At 51.9% G+C, this 17,060-nt stretch overlaps 1 protein-coding gene across 2 annotated transcripts; it reads left to right on the top strand.

The window, feature by feature from the left end:
* The first annotated feature begins 235 nt into the window (after positions 1–235).
* On the top strand, positions 236–16,116 carry YTHDF1 (YTH N6-methyladenosine RNA binding protein F1). 2 transcript variants are annotated; one of them, XM_070587776.1, is made up of 6 exons: positions 236–495; positions 710–734; positions 1,699–1,778; positions 9,656–11,176; positions 11,510–11,661; positions 14,758–16,116. In XM_070587776.1, the coding sequence occupies exons 1-6, from the start codon at positions 469–471 to the stop codon at positions 14,810–14,812; spliced, it is 1,860 nt and encodes a 619-aa protein (XP_070443877.1). In that variant the 5' UTR covers positions 236–468; the 3' UTR covers positions 14,813–16,116. The 2 variants fall into 2 exon arrangements, with proteins under 2 accessions (XP_070443877.1, XP_070443878.1); XM_070587777.1 differs by lacking the exon at positions 11,510–11,661.
* Positions 16,117–17,060: the final 944 nt, after the last annotated feature.

The raw sequence follows: 17,060 nt of genomic DNA, 5'->3' as shown, positions 1-17,060 counted from the left end.
CCTGCCGCCGCAGCCCGCCCGCCGCTTCACGCTACGGCGCTGCGGCGCCGCGGGCCACGCCCACGTGACGTCCCGGGCTCGCCCCGGCCCCGCCCCCACCGCGCGAGACCTGGACCCGGGCGCGAGATCCGTCCCGCCGGGCGGCGGCGCGCAGGCGCGGCGCGTGTGGGCCCGCCGACGCTCCCGGCCTGCCCCGCGCGCGCTGACGTCGCGCAGCCTCGTCCCCGCCGTCGCCGCCGCCGCCATTGGGGTCGGCGCCTCGTCAGTGCGTCCCGTCTCGGCTCTGCCCCCGCGCCGCGCCCTCGAGCGGCCCGCGCGCCCAGCAGCCGCCGCCGCCGCCGCCCGGCCGGCGCCCGGGGAGGAGGCGGCGGGCCCGGGGCCGCGAGAGCGCGGTGACAGGCCCGGCCGCGGAGAGGCCCGAGCCGCCGGGCGCCCCGGCCCCGCGCCGCGCCGGGCTGTTCATGAAGCATGTCGGCCACCAGCGTGGACCCCCAGGTAGGGACCGGGCCGGGGTCGCGGGGCCGGGGTCGCGGGCCGGGGTCACGGGGCCGGGGTCGCGGGGCTGGGGGGCGGGGTCGCGGGCAGGGCCGGGGTCGCGTGTGGCGGCGCCGCCCCCGCCCGCCCGCCGGGGAGGCGTCCTGGTGGTTAACTTTGTGCTCCCCTCTCCCCGGGTCTGTCTGCTCGCGCGTCCCGGCCGGCGGCGGTGCAGAGAACAAAAGGACAGGATAATAAAGGTGAGTGAAGTGGGGGCGTCGCGCAGGCCCCGGGGCGGAGGAGGAGGCAGGGGCCCCGGGACGGCGGCCCCCGGGCGGGGAGAAGGTCTAGGAAGCGGCCGCTGGAAGCGGAAACTTCCTCCCTCGGTTTCTGGAGATAAGCCTGGGTTGTGATGTTTGCGGAGATTTGACGGGTCGGAAACGGGACTTTTGAGAAGTAGTAACTCAGTGGGTGGTTCGGGCGATGCCCTTCCCCCGCCGCGTGCTTGGTCTGCGCGGGGAAGGGGAGGAGGCTCCGGGGCTGGTGACCAGCCTGTCCGCCCACGCGTGAGGGGCAGGCCCCACACCCCGGGGGTTGCAGCCCTTGTTGTCTCGGGGTGAACCCAAAAAACTCCCTCTTGTGAGAAGCCGTAGGTGACACTTCATGTTTACTCGGAGGACTGTTGTAACCCGTGTGTGTTACTCGGGTGTAGCCGAAGACGGCTCACCGTGTTCTGAGAGTGGGGAAGGCCCGGCCCTGTGACAGTGGAGGATAGTGGGCAGCCGGAGGCGGCGAGCTCGGAGGCCCCTGAGCGCCGAGCTTCCCGGCCCGCTGTCCCCCACGCTGCCGTCCTGCCTTGGGGAGCCCCCCTCTATTGGCAGGCACAGGTCTTCCCAGCGCACATCGTCCTCCCCAAAACCCAGCCACAAGTTCCTCGTGTCGTTGTGTTTGTACCTTTATTTTGTCCACATTTACCAAGTTATGATTAAATCTTTACCAAAAACGTAACCTAGATTTTGCGTCGATATTCTGATTAGTCGTGTAAATATCAGTTCTATACTGATTGTGTCTACTTTAAAATAAAAGCAGTTTTTACTAGAAATTGGCGGGCATAGACTTTAGGTTCTTAATTGATTATGATTAAATTAAATTGTGACAAATTAAAACTTAAAATATTTAAAAGTAATTTTTTTAAATTTAATGTTTTGCAACTTCTTGTTCCAGCACAAAATGGTTCTTTGCATCAGAAGGACGCGGTTCATGACAATGACTTTGAGCCCTACCTTTCTGGACAATCTAACCAGGTGAGTTCATTGTTCAAAGTGTATTTTTGCATTAGTTTGGTTGAATTTTCTAATACACCTCTACTGCCATATTTGTGACTTTATTTTTAGCTCGGAACGATTGGAATTGTGGTCTGGAAGAGCAGCTAGGAGCTGGGCTCTGGAGCCTGACTCTGGCCTTGAGTTCAAATCTTAACTCCACCACTGGCTGTGTGACACTTTCTCAGCTGGCTTGCTCTCTCTGTGCCTCAGTTTCCTTTTCTGTAAAACAGGTGGTGGTGATTCCTCATAGGATTGTTGGGAGGCTGGCATCTGAGACAGGGTGTTGCAGCTGTGCTGTTTTCCTCGGGTGTTTCAGAGTTTCTCTCCCTTGCTACTATGGGCTTTTTGGACTGAAACGTTCTTTGTTTCGTGGCTGTCCTGTGCGTCGTAGGATGTTTAGCAGCTTTCCTGACCCTCATCCACTGGGTGCCATTAGTAACTGCACCCCCTGTCCCCCCATCTGACAACCAGAAATGTCCAGGCAGGTGTGTCCTGGGGACTGAGCTGCCCTGATTCAAACCACGAGGCTCATTGGATTCGGGTTCAAGCACAGTTCAACCCCTCTCAACAGGCACTCTGCATGTTTGCTCTAGAGTGAAACCAGGCGTTGCCGCTTCCCTGGGGGGTGGTAAAGCTAGTCTGCCTCTTTTTTTCCTAATCTGTTCTTCTCTAAAGCATCTTAGGGTTTCTTAGAACCTTTCTGTTCTCCTTTCTACTGCTCTGGCAAGTGAGAAGCTGAGGGACCTGGGAGACCCTGTACAGGGGGCACTGAACCTCTGCGCCTCCTCTGGGCAGGACAAGGTGCTGCGGAGTAGAGCTGACCCGGCCTCGCTGATGGCCTTTCCACCAGAGGTGATGGCAGGACGTTAAATGGACTTATTTTTTTGACTATCTGGTTTTTTCTTACATGACTTGAATAATATAGCGGTATTGTGTATTGAATTTTAACGAAAAAAGGGAGTTTGCTTCACTCCACTTCAAATATATTTTTATAAAGTAGGAGCTTTTGTGTCACTCGGGAGGATTTCTTTAAAAATGGAGTAGGTGAAGGGGTGGCCCCGTGGCCGAGTGGTTAAACTTCTGTGTGCTCCGCTTCGGCAGCCCGGTGTTCGTAGGTTTAGATCCTGGGTGTGGACCTGCTCCACTCACCAGCCGTGCTGTGCAGGCGTCCCACGGATAAAGTAGGGGAAGATTGGTACTCACGTTAGCTCGGGGCTGATCTTTCTCACAGAGAATGGAGTAGATGATCTGATGTCAGTGGAGTCCAGGGGGAACCGTGTGGAAAGACCGTTGTCGGTTGATGCTGCCAGCGAACAGCCTTAAACAGCCCCTTCACCTTGCATGATGGTGAATCAGCCCAGCGTGTGAGCGTGAGCGTGAGCTCCTGCTCCTGATTGAGGGCAGGTTTTCCAGCAACGCCCAAATGTTAGAGTGTGGGAAACGCGACACAGGAGAGCTTTCACGTCCTCACTTCCCTGGTCCTTTCGTTTTGTAAGTGAAGAAACTAAAGACCAGAGAGGCCCTTGTTTGGGAGGTGGAGCCAGTTTGTGGCTCCTGACTGACGAGGCGCGGTGCTTCTCTCCCCTGCGTGCCCCAAGGCTCCTTCTGTCCTGGCACTGGTCACGCGTTCCCTCACGTGGGCCACTGTGCAGTGTGGCCTGGGAATTGTTGCTGCTCCTAGATTTGGACTCTGCTGGCAAGGATTCCTGTTTAGGAGGGTTCTCTCTTGTGTTTTGGTCCCCAGTTCTCAGATTGAGGACATGTCGGGATGTCCAGCTAGGCTGCCAGTGAGTAAATTAGCATGGAAGCAGTAAGCGCACAGTGTCTGGCAGTGCACTGAGTCCTTCCTGAGGTGCTGCTGACCTGTGGGACCTGCATGTGTTGAGTGGGACGCTTCCTGAGCGACTGTCCCTTGGGCACATGCACACCTGTGAGCCATCACCACAGAAAGGATGGTGGATGGAGCCATCAGCCTGTGGAAATGTTTTTTTAACGTAGACGTGGTTTGTAGTCGCTGCACGGAGGCTCCTATGGCTTTCTGTTTTGTGAGGCCTCCATTCTGCACGCCCCTTCCAGCCCCTTCCGTTAGGTTAGTTTGTGTAGTGTGCCAGGCGGGACTCTTGCCCTCGGGGTGGGCAGTTCTGGTGTGCGTGGTCCTTCCCGGTCACCCCGGGAGATCCTGGTGTGGCAGCTCTGGATCTCCCTCTGTGACTCGAAATACACAGTTGTCAGCTTTTTGGGAATGAGGGGGGAAAGGAAAGCATGGGGGGGTGAGGGGCTCTGGGTGAAGAGTTCTGGGTAAGGGCCCTGGGTGGCTCTGGTGGCTGGCGGTCCTGACTGTGCCCTCAGGGCCTTCCTGCTTTCCTGGGTCACTGTTTTCTGAATGACCCAGAGAAGTTCCTACTCAGAGTTTCAAGGACAGAGCCTTTGAGTTTGGTGTGGGCACTGAGGGAGGTCCCCAAGGGCATCTGCGGCTGCACGTGGAGGGCTCAGTTGTCACCAGACTCATCCCTTTGCCCAGTCACAACTGACAGGCACAGAAAGGAATAAAAGTAAACTTCTTTCGTTTTTCCTCTTAAATAGTTCAGTTGTGTTCAAAGTGTAATAGGAAGCATCCGCTTTGTAAGAAAGACCTATAAATGTTCGTGTTTCAGGCTCCAGTGCTGATCGTTTACGCCTATTCTGAAGTGTTCTTCCAGAAAGCTGCCTGCTGGTCAGGGTCTCTGACACGAGGAATGCGTTCCACGTGGAGCAGAGCCGCTTGAAGTGCTGACCGGTAAAACCGGTGTGTTTTATGAGTTTAGGATGCCGTGGGCTTTCGAGTGCCGTCTCTTCGAATACCTTGTGTATACCATTTCTCAAATGTTGTCTTATGTGGTTAAGTTGAAATTTGTACCTCTTTACTCTGTTTGCAAGGAGCTTCTGTCTGGCGTCGAGAGATGTTTCGGTTTAAAGGCCAGCTCGTCTTGAAAATTGCGCTCAGCTGTCACCCTGTGTTTCTGTCATCTTTGGGGTTTTTCACCCGCCAGCCAAAAGCCAGGCTAAATTGATGCCTTGTCAGGGTGTCCGTTCTGTGCAAAGAGCTGTGGAGAAACTCGGCACATAGCTTATTGCTGCACTGGGCGGTCCTGGTGGGCCTGGGGCCAACTGAGGGGTCAGCAAAGAACACTGGCATTGGCCTGCCATAGGTTTCTTACAGTTGCATCTAGAGACTGAACTTCCTTAAAACACAGCGATGGTGCCCACTCAGTAGGGACTTGCCATCACAAAATGCAGCTAGCAAGACCCAGTGGAATCTTAACATACTTCTTGTTGTCACGTTGCTCAAAGTACAAGCCTCGAGGCATGAAACAAAAGCAGAAATTCTGTGGATGTTAGAAAAACTGCGCTCTTGCATATGACCTCACCAGCTGAGGGGCTGAAACCGCAGCCTTGAGCACGTGAAGAGCCGGCAGCTACCTCTGCATCTCCCAGGGCATCTCCCAGGAACAGTGGTGAGGGCCTGGACTCAGAGCCAGTTTCCCAGGAGTCTGTGTCACTTTGTCACCGTTTTCATAATTGCCCCAGCATTTTCCTTTTTACATCATTTAGTCTTTTTTTTTTCCCCCTTTTTAAGTAAATGCCTCTCAACATACTCTAAAAGTGTTGTGTTTACCTTGGGCTTTTGAAGGGTCCTTTCGCTTTCTCCCTCCCTTCTCTTGGTCACTCACTTTAATGGCTGAGTCGCTTTATTGTTTGTGAAACTTAAAGCATTTGAGTAATTTCAGATTCCTTTCTTCTCCCAAAAACGAATTAGCAAGCAAATATTTCAACTTTAAAGTAAAGGGTTCTGATCATTCAGAATGAGTTTTTTTTTTTATGTGGTTAAATTTTAGTATGAAAAACTCTTAATTCTAAATAGATTGATGACTTTATTGTGTCTTACTCTGGTTTTTCAAAGAAAATGACCTGGGATGATGGTCACTTCACATTTGGCATTGATTTTATTTGCAGCGCTCACTTTGTTGATCCTTTTTAACTTAGTCCCATGGAGGCACCCTAAGAGTCCAGCATTTGGGGATGTCTTTTCCAACCTCACTGGACTGATCTTGCCTTGAAGACCTATGAGCCTGCCCTCCCGAGGCCCTCTGTTATGCCGCAGGCTGTAATCAGCAGGCTCGCACGCACAAGCGTTCATCAGGGGTGGTGTAGTGCCGTGTCCTTAAGAGGATTCGCTCTGTGCTGCTCCTTTCACTGCTCAGAGGTATTAGTCTGCTCAGAGAGCTCAGAATTCATTTTCATCACTTGGGTTTATGCCTCCATATCCCTGGTAAGCAAGCTTTCATAGTCATCACCTTGGCTGCACAGGGACTACCTGGGGCGCTTGTTTGATGTCACACGAGCCACACCAAGGAGCATTTGGGCTGCAGCGCCTCTGGTCTGGAAAGCAGTTCTTAGTGAGGGTGCTGAGCTGTGCCTGCCGGCCCAGGGTACAGGGAAGACAGAGTCCTGAGAAGCTCCCTGTGTTCCACAGGCAGCCCAGGCTCTGCATCTTCAGTTGGGGGTTGCACTGCAGTTCACATTGGAAGTAAGTTGGTTTTAGTTGCGCTGTGAGTTCAGGCCTGAACAGTTCCCCATGCACAACAGGCTGTGACCGACAGGCTGACCAGAACCGCTTCCCTCACAGCACAAGAAAGGAGGGTGTGAGCTGCAGACTGCAGCCCAGCCGCAGAGGGGTGACCTCACCAGGGTTTCTTACTGTGCAAAATGACTATTTCAGAGAGCTTTGCAAATTAATTTGCTGCTTTTCTTTCTGAGTTGAAGGAAGTATGACAGATGTAGTAGGAAATAGGCTGCCAGTAAGATCGGGGTAAAAATGGAAATCGGGCTCCCTGCACTCGAGGTCACCACACGCAGCCTGCCGTGTGGCCCACTGAGGATGGACAGCGTGTGGAGGAGTTGGGCAGGGCTGGTTCACAGCCCAGCTCTCCCTGTGTTATGACTCCGGTGACTCTGAGCCCTGTGCTGAGGAGGACCCCAAGAATGGCAGTGTGGGGTGGGACCTGGTGCACATGGGGACAGCCCCTGGTAGGCCTGCAGCCACTTCTGAGGAAGCTCTTCCTAAAGCACATCTGGGAACTTGAAGGGAGATGTCTCCATTCCTTTTGTCGTGTGGATTTAAGTGTTTAAGTTGTACGACATTTCAGTAAGCTGCAGCTTTCCCAGTGCTCACCTCATAGTGACCTGCCTGCACTGACAGATCCCAGGAGGAGAGGGGTAAGGTCCTCCCAGGGCTGCCACTGCCAGGCCACCAGCCCCTGCCTCCCCCAGACGCCTGTGGCCTTGGTCTTACCTGTGACTGGAGGTGGAGGTCCAGGTGATGCCGTGGTTGCCCCATCTTTCCCCAGGCAGTCCTAGCTGGAAGCAGCTGAGTACCGCCCGTCCGCAGAGTGGTGCCCATGTTACTCGGATGCTAGGTTTGTCCATGTAACAGTAGTACTCGAGATGGATTTTGAGGGATGTTAAACGGTTAACATAATGCATGTCATCTCATCTCCTAAATTCGGTCCTGTTAAGATCAAGGCTTAAGTGTCAGTTGAAAGTGAGGAGCTGGCCCTGGGGGTTCTTGTGTGGAGCACAGCGCTCTGTGACCACCGTCCCGTTGCTCTGGTTGTTTTTGTGGCCAAGTGGTTGGAATGCCACACAGCCACTTAGGTCTTCTTTTCTCCCATGTGTCCTCCTTGCGGGTGAGGCAGAATGCCTTGATGTGAACACAGCCTTGCTAAGGAGAGTGCACCAGCTGACAGGAGAAGGAGGGCTGGCCTCCCTCTGGCAGGACCATCCCCATTGTCCTCTTGAACCTTGTTGGGCACCAAGGTCAGAGGCTTAAGCCCCTGGGGCTGCCCCTTGCAGAGCAGAGCAAGTCCTCTGCCCAAACTTCCCACTGATTTGCCCTCCCTCCTGTCTCTGGCCCACTGGAGAGGCTGCCCTGAGGGCCCAGATTGGGTGGAGGCAAATTGAGGGAGAGGTTACACTGAAGGGGCCAGAGTCACTGAAATCCTTTAAGGGAAGGTAGCTCGAGCCATTCCCATGCTTAGAGAACATTGATGGTACCCATTTGTTGTCTTTGTTGTTAATTCCCTGAGAATGTCAAAGACTTTTTGGTGTAGGGAGCGTTGTTTCTGCATTTTAAAAGGTGATTCTGGAATAGTCTGCTGTCTAGTGGAGCAGCCAACAGGAAGGCAATCTGATTCCTGAAGCCCCAAGAATCCTAGGATGGGACAGGGAGGCAGGATGTGGCAGTGGAAACCGGTGGCCAGGTGGCTGGGTCCCCCTTGTCCCCGTGGTCACTTGTTGGGCTGGGATGTGCTGAGGGACCGGCCTGCTCTCCACTGGGTCTTCTGGGGGGCGCAGAGTTACTGCCCATCTCATTCCAGGGAAACAGCTGCAATGTCATCTGGCTTTCCAGACCCTCCCTGGCTGCTTGAGCCCAGTTCCCTTCTCAGGTATCGAGACTAGAGGTTGCACCCAGGACACCAGCCACTCTCTGCAGCCAGGGAGGAGGTCTCTAGCCACTGCTCTCCGTGTGGAACTTTCTGGTTATCTGGGAGACAGGGAGAGGATGGGGACTATGAAGGAATCAGAAAAGGGCCTCCCAGACTGGAGGACGTCTCGTTTGCCCCCACTCTTGGTTGTCTTCACAGCCTTTCCGCTCTCAGAGAAGCTGCCCTGGGTGGGAAGCCTCCTCACCCCACATCCCTGCTCCTCAGCACCCCCCACCCTGTTCCCACTCCCCAGGAGCGCATTTAAGTTACCTCAGACGGTAGCAGTTCTGACCAGACCCCCAGGTCTCTTTGCAAGGAGACGCCTTCCCAGAACTCCTGAGCCCGGGACTCAGTTCCCGCCCTGGGCAGCTTTCTGGAGGTGCCTTAGACAAGGCCCTGCTGCAGTTGTGTTCTCTGCCGGGTGCTGCTGCCTTGCAGTCCAGCCACTTTAAACCCTCTCTCTGAGGTTCCAGCCACCACAGAGAGGTGTATTCTCAGTAAGGGAGCCCAGGTGAGGCTGGAGCCTGAAGTGAGGGCTCCTCCAGCCCAGAGAGCAGAGTGGGAGGCTTACTCGTGGCGAAGGAGCTGGAGCCAGCCAGAGCCCCCACGCTGCGAGGCCTACTCCTAGAGCCTGGAGATGGGGGGCTCACATGCCATGGGGATGTGAGGTAGCAAGACCCCTTTGGACTCAGAGGTGGGGGGGGGTGGGCTGTCAGGAAAGGCATGTGCAAGGGGCCTCTGAAGTGGCTCTTGACAGGTGGTATGGAAGCCTGTGAGTCAAGAGTGGAAAAGGGGGTTCCTGATGAGGTGGGACGTCCGTGAGCAATCAGCTTGAAATCAGTTTGTGGGGCAAACCACCCTGTAGCCCTGAACACCCCAGCTTGCTGTTAGAAATAGCTTCCTGCCTCTTTAAAGCTGTGCTCATTTTCCACTGTGCTGCCCATGCTGTCAATGTCCACCATAAGCATGATTGCCAGTGGGACCAGAGGTTCATTCCGCACCCTGGGTTCCTTTAAATGGATGGCTTCTTGAAGGGATTGCTGAGTAGGTTGCCATCCAGCCAGTTCTGGCGTGGCTGAGCTCATTCACTTCACTTGAGTCTGGATCATTGCAGATGTGCTTTGTGTTTGGTGATGACCCCCTGGATTTATTTGTTATTAATTTCTCTCACTTCGCTGTGTTCTCAGCCATCTTAGCTTTCCTGTTGGACGTGATGACCAGTGCTGTATAAATCTTGTTTCTGATCACCCTGCACTTAAGCAGGAGGTGGTTGTCATTTTCATTGTATTCCCGTGTCGTGAAAACTAACTCATCACATGCTTGTTTCCGCAGAGTAACAGTTACCCCTCCATGGCTGACCCCTACCTGTCCAGTTATTACCCACCGTCCATTGGATTTCCTTATTCCCTCAACGAGGCGCCGTGGTCTACTGGAGGGGACCCTCCGATCCCATACCTCACCACCTATGGACAGCTCAGTAACGGAGACCATCATTTTATGCACGATGCTGTTTTTGGGCAGCCTGGGGGCTTGGGGAACAACATCTATCAGCACAGGTTTAATTTTTTCCCCGAAAACCCTGCCTTCTCAGCCTGGGGGACGAGTGGGTCTCAGGGGCAGCAGGCTCAGAGTTCAGCCTACGGGAGCAGCTACACCTACCCACCCAGCTCCCTGGGCGGCACGATCGTGGACGGGCAGACGGGCTTTCACAGTGACACCCTCAACAAGGCCCCTGGAATGAACAGCCTGGAACAGGGCATGGTGGGCCTGAAGATTGGGGATGTCACAACCTCTGCAGTCAAAACGGTAGGGTCAGTCGTCAGCAGTGTGGCAATGACTGGTGTCCTTTCTGGCAATGGTGGGACCAATATAAATATGCCAGTTTCAAAGCCAACCTCTTGGGCTGCCATTGCCAGCAAGCCGGCAAAACCACAACCGAAAATGAAAGCCAAGAGTGGACCTGTAATTGGGGGCACACTGCCCCCTCCGCCTATAAAGCATAACATGGACATTGGCACGTGGGATAACAAGGGGCCTGTGCCCAAGGCCCCAGCTGCCCAGCGGGCGCCTTCCCCCCAGGCTGCCCCACAGCCCCAGCCGGTTGTGCAGCCTCTTCCCGTTCAGCCTCCCCCTTTGGCCCAGCCACAGTATCAGAGCCCTCAGCAGCCACCCCAAACCCGCTGGGTCGCCCCTCGCAACAGAAACGCGGCGTTTGGGCAGAGCGGAGGAACTGGCGGTGATAGTAACTCTCCTGGAAATACCCAGCCTAATTCTGCCTCGAGTGTGGAATCCCACCCCGTCCTTGAGAAACTGAAGGCTGCCCACAGCTATAATCCTAAAGAGTTTGACTGGAACCTTAAAAGCGGACGTGTGTTCATAATAAAGAGCTACTCCGAGGATGACATTCACCGCTCCATTAAGTACTCCATTTGGTGTAGCACGGAGCACGGCAACAAGCGCCTGGACGGTGCCTTCCGCTCCATGAGCAGCAAGGGGCCTGTCTACCTGCTCTTCAGCGTCAATGGGAGCGGGCACTTCTGCGGGGTGGCTGAGATGAAGTCGCCTGTGGACTACGGCACGAGTGCTGGCGTCTGGTCTCAGGACAAGTGGAAGGGCAAGTTTGACGTGAAGTGGATTTTTGTGAAGGACGTGCCCAATAACCAGCTGCGGCACATCAGACTGGAGAATAACGACAACAAGCCGGTCACAAACTCCCGGGACACCCAGGAGGTGCCCTTAGAAAAAGCGAAGCAAGTGCTGAAAATCATCGCTTCCTACAAGCACACAACCTCCATCTTCGACGACTTTTCTCACTATGAGAAGCGCCAGGAGGAGGAGGAAGTGGTGCGCAAGGTGAGTCTGCCTTTCCCGGACATGTGCTTGAGACTGGGGCGTTGGCCGGGATCGAGAGCCACGGTCGAAAGCCAGTGGTCCCTGTCTGGGGCCCGGACCGCAGTTCCCAGTGGCCGCGGATAGGGTGGCCCCCTCACAGAGGGTACAGGCAGTGTCACCTGGGCTTCCCCGAGTGTGGTCACCAGGGGTGACATTGGAGTGGGCATCACTACATCGCCTTTGATCCTTTTCAAGTTTTAGGAAGCGTAACGATGAGACCACAGTGCACAAATTCAAAGAAGTTGAGGGTAATTAATTTACTCTTTTTTCTTTGTGAATTGTGGTCTTTCCTAGAAGAGTACTTCCTCGTCTTTGTCAACTCAGAAACATTTAGAAGTGTCCTATGGCGCTGGGGTAGACAAGCCAGGCTGCTGGAGCTGCAGGCCGTGGCCTGGGGGCTGGGGCGCCCACCCGCCGAGGGCCTCCCAGGGCACTGCCCTCAGCAGGTGGGAAGCTCCGGGGGAAGGGGGAGGTTTGGAATGCGGACATTTTGTAACTGTAAATATGAGCACGTAGAACCAACAGCGAAAACCTTGAGTCTGGTCTCTTGAGAGGGTCCTAATTTCCTGTTAAACCACAGAGAGCTTCCCAGAGACTGGAGTGAATCTGTCTGCTCTGTAGAATGGGGCTCCAGTGCCCATAAGCTGGCCCAGAAGTGGGAAAAATAAGGACAGTATAATGTACTTTGTAAAGCTGCTTGGTTCGAGAGAATTCAACCTGAGATTTTCTCCTGCTCTTTTGGTATTAAAATGTCCTTCCCTTCCTGAAGTGTCAGTTGATAATAGATGGGTTTTTAATGCTTTGTCAGTCCTCTGTGTTAAATAATAGCATTACTCATCTGTGAGCTTCAGATGTCCTGAAGCATTTTTAGCAGAAGGGCATGTAGATGGAGCACAGAGATAATGCACAGTATTATGAACAGTTATGAAAGTTACATAGACTGTGACAACTTAGGGTTTGCACAACTGTGAAAACAGTTTGTCTCTCTTTAACTTTTATGTGGAAAAGAGAAGGGCTTGTCGTTTATTCCAGTTACTGAAATTCTATATTTTAGCTCTCTTAGGTATAAAATAAAATAATTGCTGAATTTACAGGGCTGGAACAGAGATAATTGGTCATGAAACTTGAGGTCTTCAGTTGACTTTAAGCTGGTCGCTGGCTGTGTGTGTGTGTGTCTGTCGTTGCTCTTAAGTACAGTAATACCTGGGTCTTTTCCTAAGCTCACTGGGTTCCGAAGGTTATCACGAGCTTAAGGATAAATCTCTGCACCTAACCTGGTTGGTGTTAAGGTTGTAGTGTCCTAAAACTTGCATTGTAGCAACTAGGTCCTTAGGTGGCCGTGTTAGCTGTTTGGCTTTGGGAAGTGAGTCTCCGGGTGGTGGTGTCCATGGGGCCCCTGCCCATGTCAGACCCATGGGGCCCTCGGCTCTGCACGCTCTTCCTCCAGGGAGCTCAAAAAGCTTTGAAGTTCTCCCAGAACAGCCGCAGTTGAGCTTTCCTGTGATGCTTTTCTGGGCACTGCTCCTGCCCTCTCGAGGAGTGCTCTGGAGGTGAGGCCAAGCGTCATAGGACAGACTCCCAAACCACGGGTTAGCCACCTGAAAAGCCTTTGGCCCTTATGTATCAGGGTTATGTTAATTCTTGTTATTGCAAGTGACAGGTAAGAACACTGACTTGTTAATGTTCTGCTAGGATTTCGGATCTCCTTCGAGTGCACTGGGCTGTGGCGAGGAGTGTAGGTGGTTCTTGGCCTGGGCCCCAGAAACTTCCGCCAGAGTGCTCTGGGCTCCGTGGTTGTCAGTTCATTCAGGAATCGGAATCTGGATCTTGGGGTTTCTAGTATTTTCTCCCTCAGCATTTGCAGGGAGGGATCTGGTGTATTAGGAGTGAAGTGTGCAGAGCTGAGGTCAGGAAGGGACTCCTTTACAAACTTGAGCTCGCTGGGGAGGCTGCCCGGGCGGCTTGCATGGGAGACTCTCCCAAGATGCCTGGGAGCACACACACCTTTGGTTTATCCTTTATAGAGTTGGACTCCATTGTTTTCAAGTGATCAGTGTAAAAGTATGTCAGTGTTTAGAAAGTAAAATGTGGTTGACATTTTGCAGGATGGCTGTACTGCCATGTGCCTCACTGTCAGTCTGAGAATGTGCTGATTCCCTCAGGAGGCACTAACTTAGCAGCAGCCGTGTCAGACCAGGTCCTTAAGGTTGTGGGTTTTAATCTGGCAATAGTCTCTCCTTCGGGTGCTTAAAATAGTGCAGGTTTTGAATGACAGTGAGAGTCAAGTGGGGGAGTTCCTCATGCCGCCTCAGCCCTGGCCCCGGCCGCGGCCCAGCGTCCTCTGCACAGACACACGTGGCTCAGCGGAAAACCGGGTAAAGGGAGAATGTGAAGAACCAGCCTTTCCTGGGATGTTTGCTCTGAAGAATGAGCTGTACTTCCTTTCTTAAGTTGGTTTGTTTTTTGAGAAGAGAGTATTTAACAGTTTCATGAGTAATAGTATTTTTTTAAAGAGCATGTGGTGAACTTAGTAGTTATTTATAATGGCTGAAGGGAGCCCAGGCGCCGGGCGGCTGTCCACATCTGAGTTGCGTCAGCAGCAGCCATTTGGAACTCAGGAAAGATTAGCATCTCCTCTCTGGGAGGAGTAGGACCTGTGATTTTTTTTAAGAGAATGCAAAATGCGGAGTTCTTAATTTTTCCAGCTTTTGAACTCGGGGTAAGGAAGAGATGATGTTGCTCAGAGTAGTGGCTGTCTACACAGCTTGTTGATCCAGATGCCCTGGAGCTTTTTCAGGATGGGGAGCCCCGTTTAAAAAGCACCATAGGTGCTTCGGAGGAGCACCTTGCCCTGGGTGATCTGGGGGAGGGAGCTGGTGTGTTTTATTAACCAGAAGACACATTCAGTCCATTTTTAGCAAAAGAGAGGGGTTCAATTTGTTACCTTATGCTTTAAATCTCTAGTAATCTGGTCCGTTTGGGAATTGTGCCATCGACCAGCCCTGCATGGCGGTGTCCTTTACTACGTCTTGGTAGAAACAGGTAGGCTGAGGCTGCATGTGCAGGGAGATGCTCATCAGTGTGTGGCTCCTTCTACAACTGACGTTTCCGTGTCTCGAGCTGAATTCAGTTGCAGCATTGTAAAGAAAGACTGAAATGCCTTCTGACTCGACTAGTGAGAGGCCAGGTAGGCAGACTCAGGGGGAGATTATCAGCTGTGAGTCACAGGCTTGTCAGACATACTCTGGGAAAGATGGTTCTTTTTATGATCGGAAACAAACCTGGCCAGAGGAGCCCAGCCTAAAAACAGGTGGATGCTGCGAATAGGCGGTTGTCAGAGGCCGACCTGTGTGGCCAAGATCCTGAAGCTGGGAGCTGCTGTGGTAGAGGGAAGTACTACGTGCTGGCGTGGCCGGTCTCTGGGGAGCAGGGGTCCAAATCTACGGCCACAGCCCACAGGGCGGCCTGGGACCTCACTTTGAGGGAGTTTGTGAGGCACGTTCACTCAACATGTTACAGTTTTTTTCTCTTTGTTTTTACAGGAACGACAGAATCGAAACAAACAATAAGGACAAACCAGTTTCTTATATGTTCTAACATTTGACTGAGAAACAGTTTCAGAACAGTGTGCTTGGTGCTGTCTCCTGGCGTCGGCCCCAGCTGTCCTCCTGTGCACTGTCCTCCTGCGCAGGCTCGGCGAGCACATCTTCACCTCTAGTTCATTTCTGCCCAGACGGATCTGCACTCATTGTATTTTTCTGTGTATTATAGTATTGTAGAACTCACTAATAAAGGAGTATGTTTTGTCAGCTTGTCACTCAGACTGACCTAATGTGAAATATAGTATCCTTACAAACAAAAAAAAGCAAAACAAAAAACCTAAATCATCCCAAAGTTTTTGTTTTTATTTTGGCAGAAATTATGTTCTTATATTGTCATTTAACATCCTTATGTGAGACTTCTCATTTCTCACCCTTTTTTGCTTTACAGTGAACATAAACCATGAGTCGTTTTGTCATGTAGCATATCTGTTAAAATACTTCTCTTCAAAATGCTGAAATCAACAGGTTGAGGATCACCTTGTTTGGCTGGTTTGCCATTTTTATTATCTGTTATCTAAAATGCTACCCTACCAGTTTGATTTTTCTACTAGACAGAAGAATTTTAGTGTTTCAAATTTGGTGAACATGCTGTTTCCTTGGAACGTGTCTCCTGCAGTCTCAGCATCCAGAGCGGCCGCTTCATCTCTCACTGCTCTGCCCTTTGATCCGGTGGGATGATGACAGGACCCAGCCTGCGCAGGGCGTGGGGTCAGTGTTCAGGTGTCCCTTGTTGTGTGCAGATCATTTTAATTCCCCCTTTTCCTTCACTTGAGAATCCTAATGCCGTTTTAAGTTTTTATACCAATAATGTGAGCTTTAATGTAGGATCTGATAGTACAGACAGTGCGATGGATGATGCCACCGATTGTAAATTTCACCGTGTGTGTCTAATTTCCTTTTCCTGTTGAATGGGTAAAAAAAAAGCAAAAAACAAACAAAAAACCTTTTAGAAACTGAATTTGCTGTCATGTTTTGTGGAATGAGGGACCGTTGAAGAACTCGCCACCACCTGGAGTCTGAGTTTAAGCATGAAAATGGTGCTCATGCCTGTCGCTCTCGCACACCAAATCTGCACGTGCCCATTGTAGAGGATCTTACTGTTTAGAGAGCAGATACCTTCTGAAAACTATTTACTCCAAAAGACCCTCTGAGTTAAAGTTTAAGCTGTATTACTTAGACTTGTATTTAGAACGTGTCTCTTCCTCTGAACTGTTACTGCCTGTGTGGAGTCACGGAAGACATGGGATAACTTTTCCTCTAGGAGAATACAAGCCTTAATAAACAAGACGTATTTAGCAAGTCTGGTGTCGTTTCATTCTTTAGCCCTATCTTATAGGTTAATGTTTTTAACTGTAGAACCAGTTAAAGGGCCACTGTCCAAAAGCACCAGTGTGTTTCTTAGCCTCTGAGGTTCTCCCTCTTGTCTCTGCTGCAGGGGAGCCAACAATGCCCTCAGACTGTATATTATAGTGTGACTTCACTCACCCCTTGCTATAGTCTGGAAAAGATAGAGGAACTTTTATCTAGAGGAATCCTGTTAGATAACTCAGAATTTATAGTCCCCAACATTTTAGGCCTTTTCAGACAGCGAAGTTGCAAGAATTCTGTGAGCGGCTTACATCTACCACCCAGATTCCAGCACTGCCGGCTCCTGACTTGCTCTCTCCCCCGTCTCCTTCCTCCATCCATTCTTCAGTCCATTTTATCTCACACTGCAGAGACCAGTACACTCCCTCCAAGCAGTTCCATGTGCATTCAGTAAGAGTTTAATGTTTGTTCATGGCTTGTTTTCCCTTGGAGGTAGAATTTACAAACATGCACAAACCTTGAGTGTACACCTGCGGAGTTTTGACAAGTCTGAGGTGCAGATAAAGATATAGAACATGAGCATCATCCCAGGAGATGCCCTCATGCACTGTCCCAGGCACCTTCCAGAACATGGCCTTGGTATGAGGAAATGCCAAAACAAACAGGAAAATGCCCTATACTCCAACAGGTCAAAGGGATGTTTGTCCTCCCTCTGGTGGGTATTCTGCTGGTGAAAATGTAGCTCCACATTTACTCAAAATGGCTGCTGTGATTTTGTTTTGGGAAGTGCGTTTTAGCCCCCGAGTGTTCATTCCCTCCTGTTTGCCAGTTTTCTGACACGTGTGTGGTCTCTGGGCTCCCTTGGGAGCTAATTGATTCCTGGCTTGTAATGATCGGCTGAGCCATACACTGAGAGGCAGTGCACAATACAGAGG

The sequence above is a fragment of the Equus przewalskii genome, chromosome 21 (assembly GCF_037783145.1).
Source record: "Equus przewalskii isolate Varuska chromosome 21, EquPr2, whole genome shotgun sequence".
Taxonomy (NCBI): Eukaryota; Metazoa; Chordata; class Mammalia; order Perissodactyla; family Equidae; genus Equus; species Equus przewalskii.
Note: the sequence above shows the minus strand (reverse complement) of the source record. Positions and strands in the feature narration are given on the sequence as shown.